Genomic DNA, 22,404 nt, shown 5'->3' on the forward strand with positions numbered 1-22,404 from the left:
GACTTCGCACCGACTGATCGCGCTTTTGAAATTCAAAATAGCTGCTACGTCAGCAAAGGCACAGCCGCTGGGTGAAGTATACGCAACATTTACCTAAACGGAACATTCAAAAAGTGCGGAGAACTTTCTCCATAGTATTACTGACTCAACATTTACACTACTTTCATTTAACATCGCCTATACAAAGTCTGGCATACAATATGGCATACAATATGGCAACTTATGCTTTTGATCTACAATATATTCTCTTAACTGGTACTCTAAGAAAACTACTACAGGAAGCAGGGAGAATTTGAACGCTGAAATCAGTGTTTAATGCAGCTCAACCCTTTGATCAAGAGCTGGGATCGATTTCAAGTTCTCTTCACCATTAAATTCAAGTGCTCAGGTTGTAAAACGAAGGATCTGATCACCTCTGAAAACAAAAGAACTGACGAATGATTAAACTTTCTTGAGTATGACAGGAACTGAGCATAAACAGCAACGAGAAATTCGACGTTCATCTTGCGAGTAGACAGAATAACATGTCTATTCCAATGCTGTACATTCACATGAATGACGAAGTCCACTCTTTGGGGAAGCCTTTCTTGGTTATTTTTACATCTTCACAACACGTGAACGCAACGTCAAAACAGATTGAAGTTCTCAAAAGAATTTCGCTGCAGCGTCTTTCTTCAGTTTCGGGTAACAAAGGGACTGCCTTTGTTGTGTCATGCAATGTGCAGGACACAAACCCAACGGTGGGAAACTCAAGCGACTTCCGAAACAAAGCAAAGCTCTTGTTGCACTTCAGAAACGTGAGCAGTTCTTGTTTCAGCAGTGAATAACGAAACGCAACGGTCTGAAGCCTTAAGCCGGCCGAAACAACTAGCTGAGTAACTATTATAGTCACTAGTTCCACAGGGCTTCTTTGGCATTATTGATCGCCTTATCGGCATCCTCGTTGATCTTCTTACACTGCAACATCACATCTGAAAACACACAAATTACAGGACTTTAGGGCCGAGGTGTTATGGCCAACAAGCAAAGTACAGGAAAAGAGCGAACAGAAAGAGCGGGAAGATTGACGAGAGATAGCTAAGGGCTGGTTACGACAACCATCACCGGAAGAAAGATACTCTCTTTGTGCATGCTAAGTGGCGGAACCTATGAATATCTTGATATTCTGGGTGAATGGTTGTGAGGTGCGATGGTAAAGGAGTGTACTGTTCTGTGCAAGTGCTCTTCGAAAAATGACAAACGGTGTTATTGTCAATCCTCATGATGCCATCTTATTTCCGTTAAGTGCTCTTCAAGTATTTGCTATCGTAAAATTCAAGAATCTCGAGGGAAAAAGCAACCATGAAATCTACTTCGATTCGCATAACACTATCCACTGAGATTAATGAAGTGACGATACACTTGGACACTGGGCACTATGCGAAAAGGTCAGTATTGCAAAATGGCATAATAATCAATTAATTAGTGACAATTAATTAATTAATTACTGCAACTATTCAGAATTCATATCATGTTCAATTGTGCATGGTTAAAAGTTCAGAATATAAAATTACAATTGAAAAACACTTGCAAAAATATAATTCAAAATCTGCTACACTTAACCTTCTCTTTCTTTTAATAGATTGTCATTACAATATTATTGCCGCTGATCATAAAAGTAGTTGTATCCACGATGAATAAAAAGTAGTTTTATCCATGAATTATCCACGTAGACTATAACTTATACAATGTAAGAATCATGTAATGTTCTTGTCATTGTCACTCATTACAAAAGTGGTTTTACAAAGTATTACTCAAGTATGCTAAAACTCATAGTCATACAATGCAAGAAATATGCCATGCTCTCATTAGAACTGTCCGTTATAAACTAGAGAAAGTTCTAATGAATTTAAGCAACAGAGTGCACTTTCTGTATTTCTTTTTCTCTAGTCAGTGGTGGACCCTAACTGAGTTGCGCATGTGTACATTAATATAATGCCATTCACAAAATTCAGATATTGTGTTTTTATCACAAAAATTAAACATTATTTTCCGAAACATGTCTTCCAAATTTAAGGGTGTGTGTATTTTCTTTAAATGTGTATTCATAATTTGGCTGACACCTGCTTATAATACTATGGACAATTTTGCCTCTACAGGTAATAGCCTGCCTAGACAACTTCTGTCACCTCTGTCTCTGACCAGGCAGAGCCAGAATGCGGAGAAACCCTTCTTCCATACAGGAACACTTGGTAAGCAGGCTAGTGGTTTTTGACCGATCAAAGCGTGCGTGGTATCGCAGATAGTGACTAACAAACAATAGTCACAACATTTGCTGTACATGAATAGATTTCATTGACCAGTCAGGGCAAGTGCAATGACAAAGTTGTTCTAATAAATGACCGTCCACATGACATTATTATGCTACCTTGACAACAATCTACATTACTTAGCGTTTACAAACTTGAAATAATCAACTCTTGAACGAGCTTGCTTAAGTCAAATTTTATGAATCAATTCATAGGTAAAAAGGATCAATTTCTGCACATACACTGTACAAAGATGGAGTACTCGCTGCAAACACAGCTTACCTCTAAATCCCTTCTCTGCTTCCTCTACACTCCTATCCTGTACTAAAGTGTTAGATGACAGCAGCTTTTCTGTAGGATTACAAGTAACATCAACCATTACCTACAAGTACAACTTTTCCTGGTTCAAAATATGAGAAAATACACTGTACTGGAGCATTGCTTCATGTATGCAAAGAGGGACCCCTTATATCTGATTAACACAAATTATAAAGCAAAGAAACTTCACCCCAATAGCATGAAACTAATAGCATTACAGAACAGGTACATTATGTTACAGATGAACCTGACAGTTAACACTCAGCCAGCTGCCTTATATGGACACATGCTTGTTACAGACAGTTTTGAGTCTCAGTGTGCTGTAAGCCCGTACATTATTTTTTTTGTCAAACTAACCCACTTAATATGAAGACATTGTGGACATTAAAGATAACATGTTCGTCCAAAATGGTGGTGAAAAAATCATGATGTTCAGTTCAAGTGGATGGAGGACTGTTTGCCTGAAATTGAATGCTACAGACCTTAAAATTGGCAGATGAAGATGTGAATACAGCCTCAGATTTTCTGTTACAATTCACGGCAGCTCTTAGGAAGGTGCTTGTGTAGTAAGAAATCACTTTGTTTGAATTCTTACCTGTGTTCCACGGCATTGTCTTGAGAGCAACTCCATGTTCAGATTGTAAATCATTATCTGACAAGATGAGAAAAAATATCGTTTAAAAAGTGAAAGAGCCTTCATGGCTTTAAACGAACCAATGAATTTTTATTTGTTTACAATGCTGAAAATGCTGCCTAAATAAGGAGAACAAGAAGAGAGATAGCTGTAAAATTGTTTTCAGGGAATTTTTAGGCAAATTCATCATCACCATCTGTCATTGTTACCCATGGGCTGCAAAAGGCCTCCTTAGGCTTAGGAATATACCATTTGATCATCTTTGTTGAGAAATTCTGCATCAAATGTTACCATGGCAATTTTGTAATTTCACATGTGAAATTGTAAATTAATGCTGAAATTTTGTGCCAAAATTAAGGAGTAATTTGTCATCCATGATATTAGTACAGTAACACCTAGCATTTAAGGTACATGCAAAGGGCTATGACAATGTGAGTGAAGCCTTGTGGGTCAAAGGTACACATAGTAGGTGTACTGATCATGCACCAGTAAAAATTAATTATTACCTGTGAGTAGGGCATCAAGTTCATCACACATCTCATACAAGTCAGCACCCTTTCCACTGACTCGTTCACCTAAAGAAACAGCAATTATAGTGAATAGGAACCTTTACCTTGTTCTTAGATTTCCAGACAAAGGATTTCTCTTGTCAATCAGCACTCACCCAAATGTGTTACTGTACAAATGAAATTAATTTACAGTATATTTTGGTAGTTAAGACTGTAACACAAGTACACAGTTCACTCATAACTCACCATCAAGAGTCTTGAGTTTAGGTAAAAGGTCACAAACAGATTTCTTGTAATTTTCTTCAGATACACAAACTGTAGAAACAAAAACATTAACACAGCTCAAAACAAAGAAATCAACATACATGTACTTAAACTTTTACATGTGCTGTACAATGTACATGTATCATGATTTGAAAGTGTAGTGAAAGTGATAATTTAGATAAATACAGTCCTGTACAATCACATGTGAGTTCTCTACATTTAAAATGGCTACAACTGTATGTTATTTTGTTAACCAGGATATTTATGGTTTTTTTTTACATGCACATCTTTTGTTAAATTCAAATTTCTATGTACAGTCTACAAAACCACTCAATTTTCAATCTTGATAGTTCAACGAAGGTAAACTTTGAAACTGCCAAGGTAAAGGATTTCTATTGGTTATTGAACAAGCAAGTTAATAATGGTCCACATACTGGACCAACTAAATGGAGTACATGTAAATCTATGCCAGTGTGTGCAAAACAATGGGAAAAAATTTTATATCCATTAAACAGGTTTCCAGAGAAAATAAGCTGAGGGATTTTCACTTCAAATTTCTCCATCGAATAGTTGTAATTAAAAAAGAGCTCCATAGATTTCTTATCAAAAACGACAGTGAGTACCTATATCGTGGAGAACAAGATTCAATAGAGCATACCTTTTCAGACTGTTTTTTACAAAAGATTTCTTGTCAAAAGTGGTGCAATGGTTCAACAACTGTAATCAGTCTTCTTTCAAACCGTCAAATCAAGAATATTTATTTGGGATTTTTTCCAATTTAACTACACCTTGCTTTTTGCTCGCTATTTTATCTATACAAATAAGTTACACAATAATTCTCTTCTCATCACAGATTTTGTCAGCAAAATCTCCTCTAAGTGCAGGCTAGAAAATTTCGACCAAAATTTACATGTAATGATGCTCCTCCTTTGGTCTACTCTGGTTAAGTCATTATTATTATTAAATCTCTCTTTATTTTTATTTACTATAGCTTATAAATGTATCAATTTTGCAACTGTTAAAATTGTAGTTTGTTGCATTGTATTGTCTATAGGTTTATGTGTATCAATAAAGGATACATTTCCACACACACACAAAAAAATGTACAGTCTGGTAGATGCACAAGCATCAAATATACTGACATTAATTTCTTACCAGGATTGGAAAAACCCTGTATGGAGTCATGAAGTCTCAACACTTTCAGGTTCTCCAGTTTTGTTAAACATGACAGGCTGTTGGTACTGCAAAATGTAAACGAAAATTATGGATTTTAAAAAAACCTGATTTAAAATAAATATTCTAGTATTTAACCCATTTAGTCCCAGGTTCAGAATGTTACAATTCTTCTTACTGACAGTCATTGGTTCTCTTAATGTCAGTTCTGAGAATTTGGTGTTACATCAAGGCAATGTAGATGATGGTTTTCTTTATTCTCATCACCTGTTTTGTCGAAAATATATTGGTATTGAAATGAGAAATTAAAACTTGATCACTCCATGATATGGACTTAAAGGGTACCTTCAAACCTCTACTAACTGCCACCTCTCCTTAACAGCCAGGAGTTTTCATCCAAACCCTATGTTTAAACGCATACTTTTTATTCCAAGTGAAACCTCCTTTAAAAGTTAACCTTTCTACAATGGCCAGTCATATTCTTTCTCAGCATAGCCACAATAGACAGGTTTGTCTCTATTCATCTAGCATTAGTACTTTTATTATTATTAAAGGGAATACTGTATATATCACTGTAATTGTACTTTTACTGTACAACCTGACTATTCTTTGAACATAGCATAGCAGGATGTGTACATATACATTATTTTCTACAAAAGATGCCCATCCACTACACATATATGCGCTATATGACACAACCAAACAAATTCACTGTTCTCAACACGTCATTTTCATGTCTGCTACAAATCTACTTACACTGTAACAGACTTGCAATACATAATTTATGTACACTGCAGATGTACATGAGCAAGTAACTTTTACAGTCACAATAAACAGATGCTGTTCATTAAATACAGACTGTGATATCAAAATTCTAAGAGCGGTACAACATAAATGTTTCCTTTCTCTTACCTTCTTATCATGTTGCCTGACAAATTTAAAGAGGATAGATTTGAAAGGTCCTCAACTCCATCTAAAAATAATCAACTTTTAGCTTCCCATTGCACACCTTCAGTGCACAGAATTTACCTGTATTTTCGATTAAAAATTCTCCATTATATGTTGCATGGTTAGTTCGCTTGATACAGATCTAGTGGTTCGGGTTTGAGACCAGGCCAAGGACATTGTGTTGTGTTCTTAGGCAAGAAACTTTACTCTCATAGTGTCGCTCTCCACCAGTGTTTCAGCCAGAAAATTTTACTTGAGGGCCAAAGTGGCCGCTGAAGATCTTTTTTAGGGGCCAATTTTTTAGGAAAGGGGCCACTAAATTGAAAGCTACAGAAGGAAAAAATGTATCAGGGTACCAAGGAAAATAAAGCAGTTTATTAAGATCTATGATAAAATTTAATAGTAAGTGCTTTTTGGAGGGTTTCTTCTCAATAAAGTTTCTTTTGAATCAGATACTAGTATGAAGAATCTGTGCATTACAAGAGTACAATCCTTAGGCCTATATGACATAGTCAATGATCAGGGGTTTGCAATGCACTATAGGGCAATTTCAAACACGGTCAGCCATTTGGAAGTTTTCCGATATGAGAGAATCAATACGGCAAAGCAAAAGGACAGATTGACTTCTTTTATGTTGACTGTTTTAGAAGCAAAGATCTTTCAATATGATTTTTATAAAAGGACATAATGTGTGACAAAATAACCGTTATTGATCGTCAACACAGAGAAATGTAGTTGCCATTTTGCCGTATTCTTGGTTTTCATGTGATGCAGTCAAATTCCAAAATTAGAAATTATCTTTCCTTCTGAGGTTTTAGTTTCATCAGATAAAAGACCCTGTAGGAACGTGATGTTTGACAATGTTTTAGCTCGACAGAGTTCTTCTTTTTGTAATAGAACACTCCAAACTTTTGCGTTGCGTGACATGAAAATGGCGCCCCGTAAAGACTCTCACGTAGGTCAAAAGATGAGTTATCGCTTTAGTTTTTGCTAAATAAACGGTGCTTACACTAGAAGAAGCAAAACTCAACGACAGATGTTTTTGTTATTTTACGGCCACCATGCTTGTGCCCCTCCTTAGGGCACAAACATGGCATCTCCATACAAAGCTCTATATATTTGGGTGACTCACTGCGAATAACGGGGCGAATGAAAAAAAGTAGAAACCTGATTCTTGGTGAGGTTGTTTATATAGCAATCATCTATCCTATCCCAGATTCTTGAATTTATTTATTCAATGGTTACGATTTTTAGTTTTGATCACATGACTGGTGAAAACCAAGAATTTTGGTGACTAAACCAGAATTTTTGGTCACCAAGGATGAAAGGCTTGTTGCATTGGCGACCGTATCGATCACAATTTCGAGCCCTGGGATGGCTTTAAAATATTATGCCTGTGTCAAGCCTGCAGTCTTGTAAAAGAAAAGGGCCAAATTGGCCCTTTTTTCGTTTTTCTGGGGGCCATCTCTGATTGTAACGCAGGATTCCTGCAATGGCGCACTCTGGCAGAAACACTGCTCCACCCAGGTGTATAGAATTAATAGGTACAGCAAATTTAATGCCCGGGGTAACCCTGCGATGGGCTAGTATCCAGGGGTTGGGGAGTAGAAAACTCCTAGTTGCTTCACTCTCCAGAAACTGGAGATAAGCACTGGCCTGATGGGTCACTTGGCTTGTATGCAGACTTTTTACAGTGGGCAAAAAAAATAAAAACCATAGCATGACATGGCATGCTATCAGCCAATCAAAATACCAAAATTACTGCATGCAACTGTGGTACTGAATGTATATAACATCATATATGATTTGTAGATACATATAAATTATGTGTAATAGCACCTGTTTACACATGCATACACAGTGCATAAGGGTAATTACGCTTGGCAACTTATCACTTGTGTGTCTTTCTAACACTTACCAAGGGAAGACAACTTGTTACAAGAAACATTTAAGGTTTCCAGCAGCTTCAGCTCACCTGAAATGAACATTGGAGCACAAATTTACAAAAGAGTTCTAAATCAAAGAAGAGATCAACTACAGTGTATGACTGCATTCATCTCTTTCATTCAGAAACATGTACATGCAAATGGTTGTTTTCAACATTTCTTGAAAGTAACAAATCAATGTGTTTCCAGTATAACAAATTTTGCTCTCTTACATGTTAGTCTGGTCTAGCCACTAGTATCCAGCTACAACATGTTCTATTAGAAGTACATGTGAAACATGGTAAATCTTTAGCAAATATTAGTGCTTGATGTACCAAATTATTATGGTCTCTATCCACTGATGAGTACCATATGAACAATAAAAACAGGACAGAAACTGCTTCTCAATGGTGTCAAAAGTACTAGCAACTTCACTGAGAATACAAGAACAATTGTTTACCATGTTTGTACATGCATTGACAGTGTCTGCAGAACTTTAAAAATTACATGATTATACAATCATGTACTACCACAGTTTCCAAACAGGTGTACATGTAAGTAAGTAAGTAAATAACCTTCATTTAAATGTTACACTCTACTCAATCTCGCACAGGAACTACTACAAAACTACAATGACAACACGTTTTCTCATCGATCCTCGTTTCGTTTTCATTCTCTCCAACGCGTGGGATTTTCGATCCCATAATAATAAGTAACCTGGGGCTGGGCCCAGTCCCTCACATTCTACTTGTAACACACTCCCCTCCAACAGAAATGTCGTCCCGACATTATAACAGGAAATACAAAACCAAAAAGAACAATGGTTAAGAGGGAGCGTCAGTTCTCATCATGTTTCAAACTGAATACTTATTGTGGCAGTTCCATTATCCGCAGGTTTTGTCTTTAACAGTTTGTAACTAGAGGGAAAATCCAACACAAATTTCGCTTATGAGTTAAATCACAGAAGGCGAGCAACAGGTCTGCTTGTCCATGGTTAATACTCGGGGTAATCAGTTGTGACTTCAGGAGTGTTCATTACTGGTTTGTCCATATGGGCTGTGGTATATACTGCAGCTGTGGAATAAATGGGATGTGCGGGGTGCAGTGAACACACCGGCAGTGAGGTACAAGCCAGTTGGCCATGACTTGGTAGGGAAGTATCACCTGGGGGCATTGAATTGCGTTTACTACTGGGTTTAAACGTTGGTACTCGGGTACCCCCATCTGACTGTAAGTCAGAATCCGAGGGGGTCGTCTCTCCCTTCTAGGTCGCGTAGCTCCCTCTAGGTGTTCCTCTGAATCTGAATTGTCACTTTCCTCAGGGGCCATATCAGTCACATCTAGAACGGATGAATTTGGCACTGATGAGTCACCAGTGTCCACTTGTGGGTCAGGTTGGTCCCTGGTATCTGACATAGTGGCACAATCTTCATTATCACAGTGGTCCTGTGGGTCCATGGGAAGGGTGTCTACTTCCGCCGGAAAGGCTATTTCATGGGTGACTGGAGAGGACAGTGTGTTCATCTCATACTCATCATCGGAACTCTCTCCAATGTCTTCAGGCTGAGGTGGCACTCTAGGTCTTAGTTGGGTGGTCTTGGATGATCCTCTCGTTGGTTTAGGCAGTGGTAAAGCATCACAAGGAAGTAGCAAGTTACGGTGTAACACTCGTTGTTTCCCACGGCCAAGTTCTGGCTTTACTCGATAGACTGGACTATCAGACATGCGTTCCTCAACTACATAAATTTGCTCTTCCCAGTGTGAACGGAGCTTTCCAGGTCCTCCCCTTTCTGAAAGGTTTCTAACAAGTACGCGGTCGCCGGGGAGTAGGACTGCTGCGGAAGCCTTCTTGTCGTAATACACTTTACTCCTGGCTGACGATTTCTGGGTGTTCCTAGATGCTAGGTCGCAGGCCCGTCTCATATCTGCTTGCCACGTCTTTACATAGTCCTGGTAATCACCCTGTTGAAGGTCGTTGTCTAGGTCAAACAGCAAATCAACTGGTAATCGTGGGGAATGGCCAAACATCAGGTAAAATGGCGAGAACCCAGTCGTTTCATGTCTTGTGCAGTTGTACGCATGTATAAGCTTGTTTAAGGAATCTTTCCAGTTCGATTTCTTTTCCTCCGGGAGGGTCCTTAGCATCGAGAGTAATGTTCGGTTCATGCGTTCTACCTGGCCATTGCCCTGTGGGTGGTATTGAGTGGTTCGCGAGCTGGCAACTCCACTGAGACGTTCTAGGTTGTGAAACAATTTGTTTTCAAACTCACCACCTTGGTCGTGATGTATTCGTGCTGGGAAACCGAACCTTGGGATAAACTCATTGTAGATCTTCTCAGCAGCAGTGCGGGCCGTCTTGTTGCGCGTTGCATAGGCTTGGGCATATTTGGTAAAGTTATCAACAATCAGCAGTACATATTCATATCCACCTTTGCTCTTGTCCAGATGCAGAAAATCAATGGAAACTACTTCAAAGGGTGCTGATGTCATCAGGTGCATCATAGGTGCTTTCGTGACTGTGTTTGGTTTCTTCTGTTTGATGCATCTGTAACGTTGTGTCACAAAATACTCTATGTCACGGTACATATGTGGCCAGTAGAAGCGGGACCTTGCAAGTTCTGCGACTCTCTCCACTCCAAGGTGTCCCATCTCTGTGTGTAGTTCTTTAAGTACCACTGGGATGAAGTTGTGTGGCAGAACTAATTGTATCTTAGAGCTTGTTCTTCGTCACAGGATACCATGTTCATCAACTTCCAGTTTCTTCCATTCTCTCATAAGGTTGGTAACTCCATGGGGTTCATTCTTCAGTTGGCCACCACCCGGTTTGATCCCGTGTGTCTTGTAGTAAAGCACGCGGCATATAGCACTATCCGAGTGCTGTGCCTCCTTGATTTCACTAGGGCTGAAGGGTTTTAGATTCAGATCCTTTAATGTCGGTTCAGGAGTTGTCAAGTCTGCGGCAATTGCCGTAACCCATGGGATTGTGCCTTTTGCCTGTTCCCTAACTGCTTCCACGGTTGCTTCAAGGACATCTTTGGGTACTTCCTCTGTACAATCGCTCATATACTTGTCTATGTCCAATGGGATTCTTGACAGAACATCCACGTCAACATTAGTCTTGCCTGGTTGGTACTTGATTGTAAAGTTATAATCCGCTAACTCGGCCACCCACCGATGCCCCGTGGCATTCAACTTTGCTGATGACATCACATATGTTAACGGGTTATTGTCAGTGAAAACAGCGAAGGATGGAGCATAGAATAAGTAATCCCTGAATTTGTCAGTAATTGCCCACTTTAGGGCCAAGAATTCTAACTTTCCTGAGTGCAAGTGGTAGTTCCGTTCCGCGGGCGTCAATGTCCTTGAGCCATAGCCAACAACTCTCAATTTCCCCCCTTGTTCTTGGTAGAGCACCGCCCCAAGTCCTTCGCTTGAGGCATCCGTGTGCAGTACAAATGGTCGTTCAAAGTCAGGGTAAGCCATTACCCCTGGCTGCATAAGAAGTTCAATTAGGAAGTTTAATCGCTCTTGGTGTCTTTCATTCCACGGGATTTTGTGATTTGATGACGATTGTCCTTTCGATGTCGGCAACTTCCACTTGGGGTGCTCTTTCTGTCCTTTAGCTCTGCTGGGCTGGTCACTGCATCCTTTAACTGAAAGTAGGTCATAAAGGGGTTTGGCTAATCTGGAGAAGTCGCGAATATATTGGCGGTAATAGCTTATGAAACCCAGGAGTTTGCGCAATTCACCAACAGTTCTTGGTTTAGTTTCCTTAAGGGCTGCCACTGCTGCAACGTCTGCTGAGTCCATCGTGTAGCCATCTGCTGAGACTATTCTGCCTAAGTAACAAACACGGGGCTTAAACAACTCACATTTCTTTGGCTTCAGCTTGATACCATACTCCTGCAAACGTTTAAGTACCTTTCACACATTGTCTACATGCTCAGAAAATGTTCTACTGTACACCAGGACATCATCAAGATATGGAATACATATTTCATCGCGGAGACCTTCTAGGCATTTCTCCATGTACCTCTGGTAAGCTGCCGGTGCATTTTTAAGGCCAAAAGGAATCCAGTTCCACTGGTATAAACCCCAGGGGGTGATGAACGCTGTTAGATGTCGGTGTTCTTCTGCTACGAATCCTTGGTGATATGCCTTTCCTTGGTCTAACACTGAAAAGTAAGTGTTCCCACTGAGACTATTCAGGATGTCTTGGATGCGAGGGATGGGCTGGCGGTCATCCTCAGTTTTGCTGTTTAACTGCCTATAGTCAACACATAGTCTCAGACTGCTGTCTTTTTTTCTCACACACACCACTGGGGAAGAGTAGGGTGACTTTGAGTTGCTTATCCAACCACGATTGATCATATCCTGCAAGTGTGACTTTACCTCTTCGTACAAGGGCTTTGGAATTGAATTGTATGTTTTTTGTACTGGGACATCATCTCTCAGTTTGATTTCCAATTTCAAATGTTCGGCACATCCAATGTCACCATCATCTATAGCGAAGGCCCCGGATTCTTCCCTCAACATCTCCTTGACAATCACCCGTTGCTCACTTGACAAATGGCTCAAGTCAACTGGGGGAGTCCACTTTGCTTTACTTTGTTCGGGCTGACTTGGCTCCCACTCATAACTGGTTGCCTCACTCCAAGTTTCACCTTCCTCTTTCTCTTGTTTCTGTTCAGCTTCGACTGGCAGTGGCGTGACGGACTGCACTAACTGTATAGTGCCCAGTTCTGTCCGCCTACGTAAGGTCATCGCTCGTTTGGTGTTGTTGCATACTGGAACATACATTCGGCTTGAAGACCTCGGGGAGATTCGGTGGAGACAGCCCTGAACTTCTAGCCCCTCAGGCCACGCCCCTTCCTCTTTGGGCTCAAACACAACAGGCAAATCTTCTTCTAATAGTCCAAAGTGTACCTGACATTTGACTCTCACAGTCTCTCCTGGTGGGACACGTATGTCTTGTCTGCCGACTCTGAGCATACCGGTGTCAGCTTCATCATCCATACTTTGGATGAAATTAACCAGCGCTCTTGCTTCGCCCTCTTTCACAGATGGAAACGAGTCATTCACTATTCGGGGCAATAGGCTGGTTGTGTTGGGGCTACTACTCCTCTTAATGACCTCTTCGATGACATTAAAGCCGATGATGGGATACTCCTGATTATCTTCACTTCCTATTAGTATGGGTACTGTCAATGGCTCCGAGTACCTGTCCTCCCCAACCAACTGGAACTCTACCTCAATCCAGCCATCATATGCGATTTTTGTACCGTTCACGGCCTGGAGATTTAATCCATCTTCCCCCAATAACTCGCTTATGTCTCTTACTGGCTCGTTTGGTAGGTTAATTTCTTTCCAATGTTTGGACACAACACAAACTTGAGCTCCGGTATCCCACAGGGCATCCACCTTTTCCCCTTGAATCAAGCAGGAAACCACACATTTTCTTCCCACTAATTTGGTGAGTTTAGAGCGTTGTCTCGGGGTTAGGTGGGAACTGAACGACGTTTTCAATGTTTCAACACTTGCCCTTTCCCTCAGTCCAACTTCGCTAATGGCTTGACATAGTTTCTTATGCTTCTCCCAATGTTCCCTTTGACAAACTTTTGAACAATAGTGGCTAGTATGGCACTGTGAACACTGCAAGTATTGATGTGCCCAATCCTCCCTCTTTCCACAGTTCATGCATTGTTGGGACTGCTCATGAATCGGGGGGGCTGCTCCTTGTCCCGTGGGGGCAACCCTTGTCTGTTTCCCTGGGGGCTTGCTGAGTTATAGCCCCTTCGGCTTGACCTTAGGCATTGGTAACTGAAGTGGCCGACATCACCACAGTTGAAACAATGGTTGCAACGGAAACCCCTTCCTTGTCTTTCACAATTCCAGCACCCTCTAGGGCGAACCCTCCCTTGCTCTACAGGGTTGTACTGTGGGTGAGGGCTAGCGCGGCTTTGTTGTTCCATGCCCTCCCGGATAGCAGCCAATTCCGCTTTCAACTCTCTAACTTCAGTAAGAAGGTTAACTTTTGGTGGCTTTTCTGGGGTTTTACCTTCAACTGAGGCATGGCTGTCGTCATGGGTGGCCAATTGGGCTACAAGCTGTGTGGGGGTTCGGTTTGTGAGCTGGTCATGACGGGAACCAAGCTTCTGCATTCTTTCTGTTTCATTACTAACTGCTGCATTCAATTTCTCAAAAAGTTCTTCATCTTCCACTTGGGTGTTTTGCAGGCATGGTTTTATCTCCATTTTAATGTTATCATTCCGTAACCCAGTTAATAATGAATGCAGAAACATGCACTGTACCAGCTTTGGGTCATACTTCAAATCAGATCCTGCTTCTTGAGATGCAAACAGTACTTTCTGCTTTAGATCAAGGAGGCGAACAAGAAAGTCCGGAGGGGTCTCCCCAGCTTCCTGTAATGCCGAACTGAGCAGCTGATACATTTCCGTAGCCCCCCTTTCTTGGTAATGTGACCGGAGTATTTTACGTAACCTGGCAAGATCTAGATCGGGCTTACCTTCCAAGTAGCTCCTCAATCTAAGGCCTGGATTGATGGCTCGAATAACGGCCTCGACAATTTCTTCTTCTTTATAGCCCCGTTTCAATCCAGCGTTAATTTGGTGAGCAAGACTGGTAAAGCTCAAGCGATCTTTCTGACGTGAATCTCCAATCTGTCCCGATATTTTAAATTCCTTCCTGAACGGTGGAATCGCTGTGGTTTCTTTAGGCGTAACTGCATTTGTGCTTGACTTGACAGCAGACTTCTGATCCACATGTTCAGTTTTCACACCACCCTCTTGTTCACTCTTCACGTCCTTCGTTGCCGGTTTCTTTTCTTTAATTGTTTCTCTGAGATTCGTTAGTGCTTCAGTTCCAAGTTCTTCGGTGTCTAAATATTTCGTTAGGATTTGTATTAACGCCAGACGTCCCGTATCCGTCTCTTTAACTTCGATATGTAGCCCCGCACAGATTTCTCGAAGACTCGCTTCGCTAAGCTGACAAATTGCTGTTCTCACCTCTATCTGAATCTCTTCGACGACTTTTATAGACATTTCGATGGTTTCTTTGTCACGTTGGGGTCACCAAATGTTACACTCTACTCAATCTCGCACAGGAACTACTACAAAACTACAATGACAACATGTTTTCTCATCGATCCTTGTTTTGTTTTCATTCTCTCCAACGCGTGGGATTTTCGATCCCATAATAATAAGTAACCTGGGGCTGGGCCCAGTCCCTCACATTCTACTTGTAACATAAACACAATAAGTAATTAAGCTTGCAGCTTGTAGGGTCGTGTGTAAATAAACAATAAAGAATAATTACAAAATAAGAATTAAAAAATTTACAATGTAAAATGTAATCTAGAACGGCTTAAATAAAAATTTGCAGCTAATAATAATTTACCTAATTATTAACATTATGTGACTAATAAACGTATACCAATGGGCAGTCGAGTCATCTGCAGTATATATTCGCAAAGCTAATGTCCCTGACCAAAATAAGATTATTGATCATCTTAGAGAAGCTGTTTACACTGTTCACCATTCGGCATCCAATCGGTGATAAAATTCCACAGAATTGTACCTCTGTAAGATACGGAGGATTTCTTGATATTTGATTTAAAATGAGGTATTTCCAACTTAAGGCTGTTTCTTAGATTATAGGATGATTGTGATTTTGCAATATGTGCAGTCATACAGGGTGGTGAATCATTGTAGTACATTTTATAAATTAGTTTCAGAATGGAGTTCTTATAATAGGTTCTTAGAGTGTCCCATTTGGCCCTGTTGAGGGCTTCAACTGATGGTAGGTCTTTGGGAAAGTTGAAAATAAGCCTTGCTGCCCTGCAGTGTAGTCTTTCAAGTGAGTCGGTCATCTGAGTGATTCGTGCCTCCCCATACGGATATACCGTGCGTCACTGTAGGGATTATAACTTTGAAATATAGGTTTAAGAGATCTTGCTTAGGTAAAAATCTGCTCTTCTTTATGAGACTCAATTTGTTGACGAAGCTCTTCTTTAGTCCCTTAATATGTGCTGACCAGTTCAATTTATCGTCAATATTGACACCCAAGAGTCGACTTTGTGTGACCCGTTCCAGAATATTGTTTCCAAGGTATAATTATGGGTGGGTGGGGGCCTGTAAAGGATCCTCTGTGGATTAGCATGTATTCGGATTTTGTCGGGTGCAGGGTCAGCTTATTTCTCACACACCACACATGCAACTCGGTTAGGGATTGATTTAGCACAGCGGCGACCTCGTCTACGCTCCTCCCTATGCAGTAGATGGTAGTATCATCAGCGTACATATGGACGGTCCAAGACTGAACTGACCCCACGAGATCGCTTGTGTAGAGAACAAATAGAGTGGGACCCAGGACACTTTCTTGTGGGATACCGGAAGACACTGAGCAGAATCTGAATCGTTGCTCGTTTCGGGCCATGTACTACAGCCTAGATATAAGGTAACTCGTCAGCCAATCTAGTAAGAGGCCACGTATTCCAAATTGACATTGAAGCTTGTTTAATAGGATGTCATGATCTACACAGTCAAAGGTTTTCTTGAAGCTGACAAATGCAGCACCCACCACAAGACCTGAGTCTATCGCATCTCTCCAAGTTTCTGTCAGGTGGACAAGGAGGAGCTCGGTGGAGTAGCCCTTTCGATATGCCCACTGACTATCTGTTACCAGACGATTAAAGTTCAGCACATGGTCTATAATTGCATCGTTGACACATGATACCAGAATCTTGCTTGGTATGCTAAGAATAGAGAGAGGACGATAGTTTCCTCTCTCCATTTCGTTGTCTTTTTTATGTACTATTGTTAATTTTGCCGTTTTCCACTCCTGGAAGACAATGCCTGTCTTGAAGCTTAAATTAAACAGAGATGTCAATGGGGGTACGACAGTTGTACACAGAACATCCATTTCTGTAGACAGGCCATTTTTCACTGATATGTACTGTCCAACCTCTACTAACAGACACCTACTGGAATTACATGCCTTCGATAGGTGGACACTTAGTCAAGGTTCCACCCACGTACAAACAAGTACATGCACATGTACATATATGTATTTAACCTCCCATAAAGTAGACACCTCCTACAAGCACTTTTCATGCTCCAAGAGTATCTGCTTTTAGAACTCTGGTTTGACTATACATACACTGTACATGTAAAATTCTAAACCTACCCAAATCCTTCAGATCAGAAATATTATTTTTGGCAAGATCCAGGTGCAGCAGTCCCATACAGTCACTTATACAGCTGACGTCTCGCAAACCTAGAGAACACATTGCATTTTGTTATATAATTTCTGTACTTGTATATTTGTATTTTCTCAGTATACACACTTGTGTAAAGCCTCATGTGTATGCTGAGAAAATATAAGGGTTTAACATTCAAGTATTGCATAATATTATGTTATATCTCTCTATTGTAATAAACACACATGTCATAAATTATAAATGGTCTGGGGAGTGTTCATCTGGGAAACTGGGAAATTCATAGTTCTCGTAATGTGCAAACATGTATATTTTTCACATCTCTATATTTAGTTGGGAGATACTGTGATGAATGAAACCTCCAACTCTCAAGCTGGGTCTTCTATCCAGATTCCACTATAAGTACCTGTACTGTGAGCTACTATGTGCTTCTTGTACCTACCCATTCCACTGAGATCCAAAAAACTGATGCTCTCAAGATCAAATTCACCAGTTCTGCTCTTCAGCAAGTGAGGAGTCAAGACTGAACCTGCAACAGTGGAGGGAAAAACAAAAGTGACCATTCAAACATGCGTTTGTTGCATTATTCCCCAATTCTGTCGAGAAAACTGCCAGCAAACGTTCTTGCCTCTCCTATCCTACATGCACTGTACCTGTAATTTTAACAAACAGCTCATCTTCCTAAGAGGCCTAATCATTAACAATTAGAGAACAAACATAACTATAAAGTAGAGAAACCAGAGAAACCTTGAGCTAAATTCGACCGTCCATCGGGAGCACATGTTCAGAGGGAAAATACCATGAAAACACTATAACTGTATCAAACACTCTAATAAAAATACGTCACTCACAGCTTCGAGGGACAGTAAAGTTGCAGGCTTACCTCCAGCTCTTGCCATGAGTTTTTGACTCCGTGGAATAAGTTTCACGGCGACATATAGTTCGTCAAAAGCTTCCTGATCTTTACCGCCATGTTGCTATGCTCGTAAACACGAGTCGTCCCATTCCTCTACTCGAAAAGAAATGACTCCTTTCTTCCCGTCAGGCCACGCTAGCGTTGCGCGGGAAAATTCGTCCATGCCAGAGGGTTTGATGATTTGAAAAGATGGAGGTGACTCAAAAAGTAGTAAGAAATGGGAAAGAATATAACGCAGACAGCGGCGATAAACATTGTATTCCAACGCATTTTAATACAGAACTTGACGTTTGGTATGCTAGTCTACATACATTTTCAAAAGTGACCGTCGTAATGACAAGGGAAAAACGGAAAAAGATCGAAAAACAGAGGACATTGGACGACTAAGATCAGGACTTCTTGATTATTTTTAGAGTTGACAGGGGACGAATTAGCAAGGGAAGACTTGCTGTAAGTTGCCTCCAGTATACTGACCAAAGAGAACATACAAGTCAAGGACTGTTACACTATCATTACGGCCCATATTTGCTATTACCCAATCAGAAGCCGTCTCCTGATATCCTGCGATATCATGTCACTGACCTGATATGGCTACGATATCATGCACACTTGGCCAAATTTGGGTACGGCAAATAGCTAATCGTACCGTTTTTGGTATGGTTCAGCGGCATATCAGGCTCGTTTGGTTCCCGGGGGGAACTCCCATATAAAAGGACGGGGGTGTTCGTCGGAAATTTTTAAAAGAACCGCTAAGAGGTACCCAGATCCTGCTTTGTGGGCGTGGCTTGAAAGTTTTTTCACCCCTAAGAGATACCAATTCTAGAACAAACCATTACCTCCTGCCATATCTTTTCTGCTCCTGCTGTGGACCTTTTGAGGCTGAACACCCTAAGAGCTACCAAAACCGCTTTTTTAACCCCTTAAAACTAACAGAGAACCCCCGTCCTTTTTACATGGGTGTCCCCCCGCCCCGGGATTTGGTCTCGCTATGAGTATTTTGGTTCTACTACGTCTCACCAAAATACGAACCATGGCTCGACCAAACCCGCCTGAAATGCCACCGAAGTACACTCACTTTTAATAAGTATGTATATTTTTCATGCCCAGGCTGGATTTTCTTATTTTTCTGCCGACTTAATGCTGAAAATATTGTTGTGTACATTCTTAGCTTTCAGTTGAATAAAAGTGTATGGTATCAGTATTTTGTTACATTGCGCACGTGCTTTATCGCTTTACGTTATACGTAGTTTACTTTGCGTTTTGTTACCTGGTTTTGTTAGAGAAATGAAATAATTTGCCATACTTTTCAACAATCAAATCAAGTTCATTTATTTTATTGTATTTTACTTCCATCAACACACACACAAAAAAACTTTTTTTAAAACAAAATCTTATCCTTGGGTATATTCTTCACATATTAAAATTCTGCCAGTAGATTCTTGTTCAAAGGGAGAGAGAGAGAGTGTAAGACAAAGCCATTCAAGAGCTTCTTGTGTTCTTTTGTTCAAAGTAGCTACTGCAGTAGATGACTCAAACAGGTACACAGTGGAACAAAAAAAGACAACGTTTGAGAAGTTTTACTTTACTTTATTATAAATACAAAACCGTGAAATACTAACTTAGAAAGGCTTTAGTGTTACATGTCCAAATACATGTGGCTTGCAGGTATTACAAACAAATTCGCTAAGTTCAAAAGCACGTAAGAACAGGAGTGAGGGTAGAGATTGAAAGCTATGGGTAATAGAAATATCAAGTGAGGAAGCTGGTTTATAAAATAAAACCCTCATATTAACTAATGATACCCCCCCCCCCCCTATTAACTATGCACCGACCGAGCAAGCTGGCCTAACAGTTAAAATGATAATCATTGAAAACAACATAAATAATCAACTTGCCAAAAGGTTTCAAATCTATACAGCATCGTGAAATTTATTACAAACGGCCAAATAGGTCTGCACATTGATTTTCGCATTCATAAGTTTCCCGCTCTTCTCCTTCGCAAGGTTTCCCGCCAAAACTGGGCTCTGGACTCGTGCAATTTCGAAAACGTTCTTGAAAACCTCCGCACGACTCGCTACAGGACGTCCATTCACTCCATTCTGACCAACCTCCATGAACTAGAACAATACGGAGAGAAACATACATCAAAATGTATAGAATCTAAATTTTCTCTTTCTCGTCCCTATGCGGACCGTTGCATTCGCAACGTTAAGCGCCCTAACCATCAAGCTCCCCGCTTCCTGTTTCCAACCCACTTTTCATTGGCGAAATGTAGCGGGCGCTGGGGAAAAGTCAGTCACTTCGCCTTTAGGCATGTGGAAAAAAAAAAAAAAAAAACCTACATTAAGAACTTAAAAGTTTCACTTGACCACCTCGCAGCTCCACAGTTTCTTTGGAAACAAGATTCACTAATACCTCTGTTCATATTGAAAGTTAGTTTTCCTCCGTTGCTACTTCCATGGATGGGTTAAGGTGGCTTCTTTTATTCCTATAATCCGGCAGTAAGAATAAACGGGCTTTCATCTAGATTTACTCACGTGACAGCTCGTTTCTAACTTACTGGGACAGGGTGGTAGTTGGCACAACTGGTTTTGTTGCGCTTCTCCCTTGCAATTTTTCCCGCCATTTTCAGGTGCTGGTTGCGTGCAGTTTCGGAAACGCTCTTGAAAACCAGTCCCACAGGTCTCATTACAGGAATTCCAAGCACTCCAGTCTGACCAACCACCGTCAACTGTGAAAAACAGATATACAATCTTCTAGCGTCACATTGCATCACGCATTTCCTATCCTCCTCGAATTTGGTACGTTATGAATCGCATCTGTGCATTTTCCTCTTAAAGGAGCTCGGTCACGGCATTTTTGATTATTTTGGCCATGAAACCTGATGATATTACTTTACTAAGATAACAGATACTTTACTAAGGTACAAAAAGACCAAAGAGATAATAATAAACCATAAAGGAACAAAGATGGTTAAGGATGGAGAAGACTGACACGGGTTACAAACGACAAACATTTAGGCTACGCGTTTTAAGATGCAAAACCGTGACGTACCTCCTTTAACAAGTTTAACTAGCTGATTGTTTGATTAATTGTTTGATAGGTTGGCTGGTTGGTTGAATACACGAATGAATGGATAGATGGACGACGGAAAGAATGCTATTGTTTACCTCCAGTGCAGCATCTTCCACTGTAACCAGTTTTACAGTTACACCGCAGACGATCTGGAGTTCCACCATTGGGACACTCCCTGTTACATGGCCGAGTCTGCGGGAGTGACCAACACGATCCACCGCACTTAGCTAATCTGGTCACTTTACGGTAACGAATCTGCATTCCTTCAGTACCTCATGACTGACTACAAGAACTCCATTTGGACCAAGAAGTCAAATTGCAGTCTCTTTTGTGGCAGCCTGAACCCCACAGGCACCCTTCCCCCAGGTGTAACATCGTGGCAAAGGACAGGACAAGAAACAACCAAACCAATTTCGGAATCATTCTGTCAATCTTCTCACCAAAGTCTGATGGTAAAAAGAAATTATTTCAGTGGCAAGAATGAAAAGATTTGAAGAATTCAGCTCTCGCTGATAATCAAGCGCGATCGATTCGTAAAGCGCCTGCGTCCAACGCTGGTTGGGAGAAACCGAACGAGAGAAACTGTTAGAAACTACACTACCTACACAACAACCCGTGCACATTAGCATTGATGAGTTGTGACCGTAAATTAAAGCACTCGGTTGAATCCAAGTCTACATCGGAGGGTACATCAGAATATAAATCGAATTGTAATTACAATGTCGCTTGATTTATAGTAACGAGTGCATGATTAAGTTACATCTGATCAGCGTAGATAAACAACGAATGTTACACGAGTTCAAGCAACTAAAAATAGATTACAACTTTTACATTTCACGTGTCACAATTGTCTCATTGAGAGTTCTTGAAATTTCGGTACTAAATGCAGAAATTACTAGTAATCAGTACTTTTACAAGATGGTTACATCATCAATAAAATCACTAAGTGTCAGTATTTTTACTGAAGTGCATAGGACAACAACGGTGCAGTTTATCCCTTGACAACTAATACGATAAAATTTCCCTTTCATTACCCCCATGACATGAGATTAAAGAATGGAAATTATTTTCTCTTGGATTTAAAGACCACTTAAACTAGCCTTCTAGTTAATGGCGTCC

General features: G+C 40.6%; 2 protein-coding genes across 4 annotated transcripts in view; both read right to left on the reverse strand.

Moving 5' to 3' along the window:
• LOC110069599 (leucine-rich repeat-containing protein 61-like) overlaps positions 1-18,299 on the reverse strand; it is a 34,462-nt gene extending 16,163 nt beyond the window's left edge. Inside the window, exons 1-11 of one of the 3 annotated variants that reach the window (XM_089296286.1) lie at positions 18,178-18,299; positions 17,737-17,823; positions 17,264-17,353; positions 8,053-8,109; positions 6,099-6,159; positions 5,169-5,254; positions 3,996-4,064; positions 3,747-3,815; positions 3,202-3,258; positions 2,571-2,639; positions 106-971 (exon numbers count right to left, since the gene is read on the reverse strand). In XM_089296286.1, coding sequence (XP_089152412.1) covers positions 892-971; positions 2,571-2,639; positions 3,202-3,258; positions 3,747-3,815; positions 3,996-4,064; positions 5,169-5,254; positions 6,099-6,159; positions 8,053-8,109; positions 17,264-17,353; positions 17,737-17,823; positions 18,178-18,193 — 741 coding nt within the window. In that variant the 5' untranslated portion in view covers positions 18,194-18,299 and the 3' untranslated portion in view covers positions 106-891. Of the gene's footprint in view, positions 1-105; positions 972-2,570; positions 2,640-3,201; positions 3,259-3,746; positions 3,816-3,995; positions 4,065-5,168; positions 5,255-6,098; positions 6,160-8,052; positions 8,110-17,263; positions 17,354-17,736; positions 17,824-18,177 lie in introns of those variants that run through there. The other 2 variants (XM_089296285.1, XM_089296287.1) reach the window with 2 other exon arrangements.
• Positions 18,300-19,915: 1,616 nt separating this feature from the next.
• Positions 19,916-21,531, reverse strand: LOC149108490 (uncharacterized). Its single transcript, XM_089296289.1, has 3 exons — positions 21,381-21,531; positions 20,771-20,941; positions 19,916-20,327 (listed from the first exon to the last, which is right to left on the reverse strand). The coding sequence occupies exons 1-3, from the start codon at positions 21,447-21,449 to the stop codon at positions 20,121-20,123; spliced, it is 447 nt and encodes a 148-aa protein (XP_089152415.1). The 5' UTR covers positions 21,450-21,531; the 3' UTR covers positions 19,916-20,120.
• Between the last annotated feature and the right edge of the window lie 873 nt (positions 21,532-22,404).

Source organism: Orbicella faveolata, unplaced genomic scaffold (assembly GCF_042242905.1).
Source record: "Orbicella faveolata isolate gen_17 unplaced genomic scaffold, um_ofav_v1 contig_26, whole genome shotgun sequence".
Classification (NCBI taxonomy): domain Eukaryota; kingdom Metazoa; phylum Cnidaria; class Anthozoa; order Scleractinia; family Merulinidae; genus Orbicella; species Orbicella faveolata.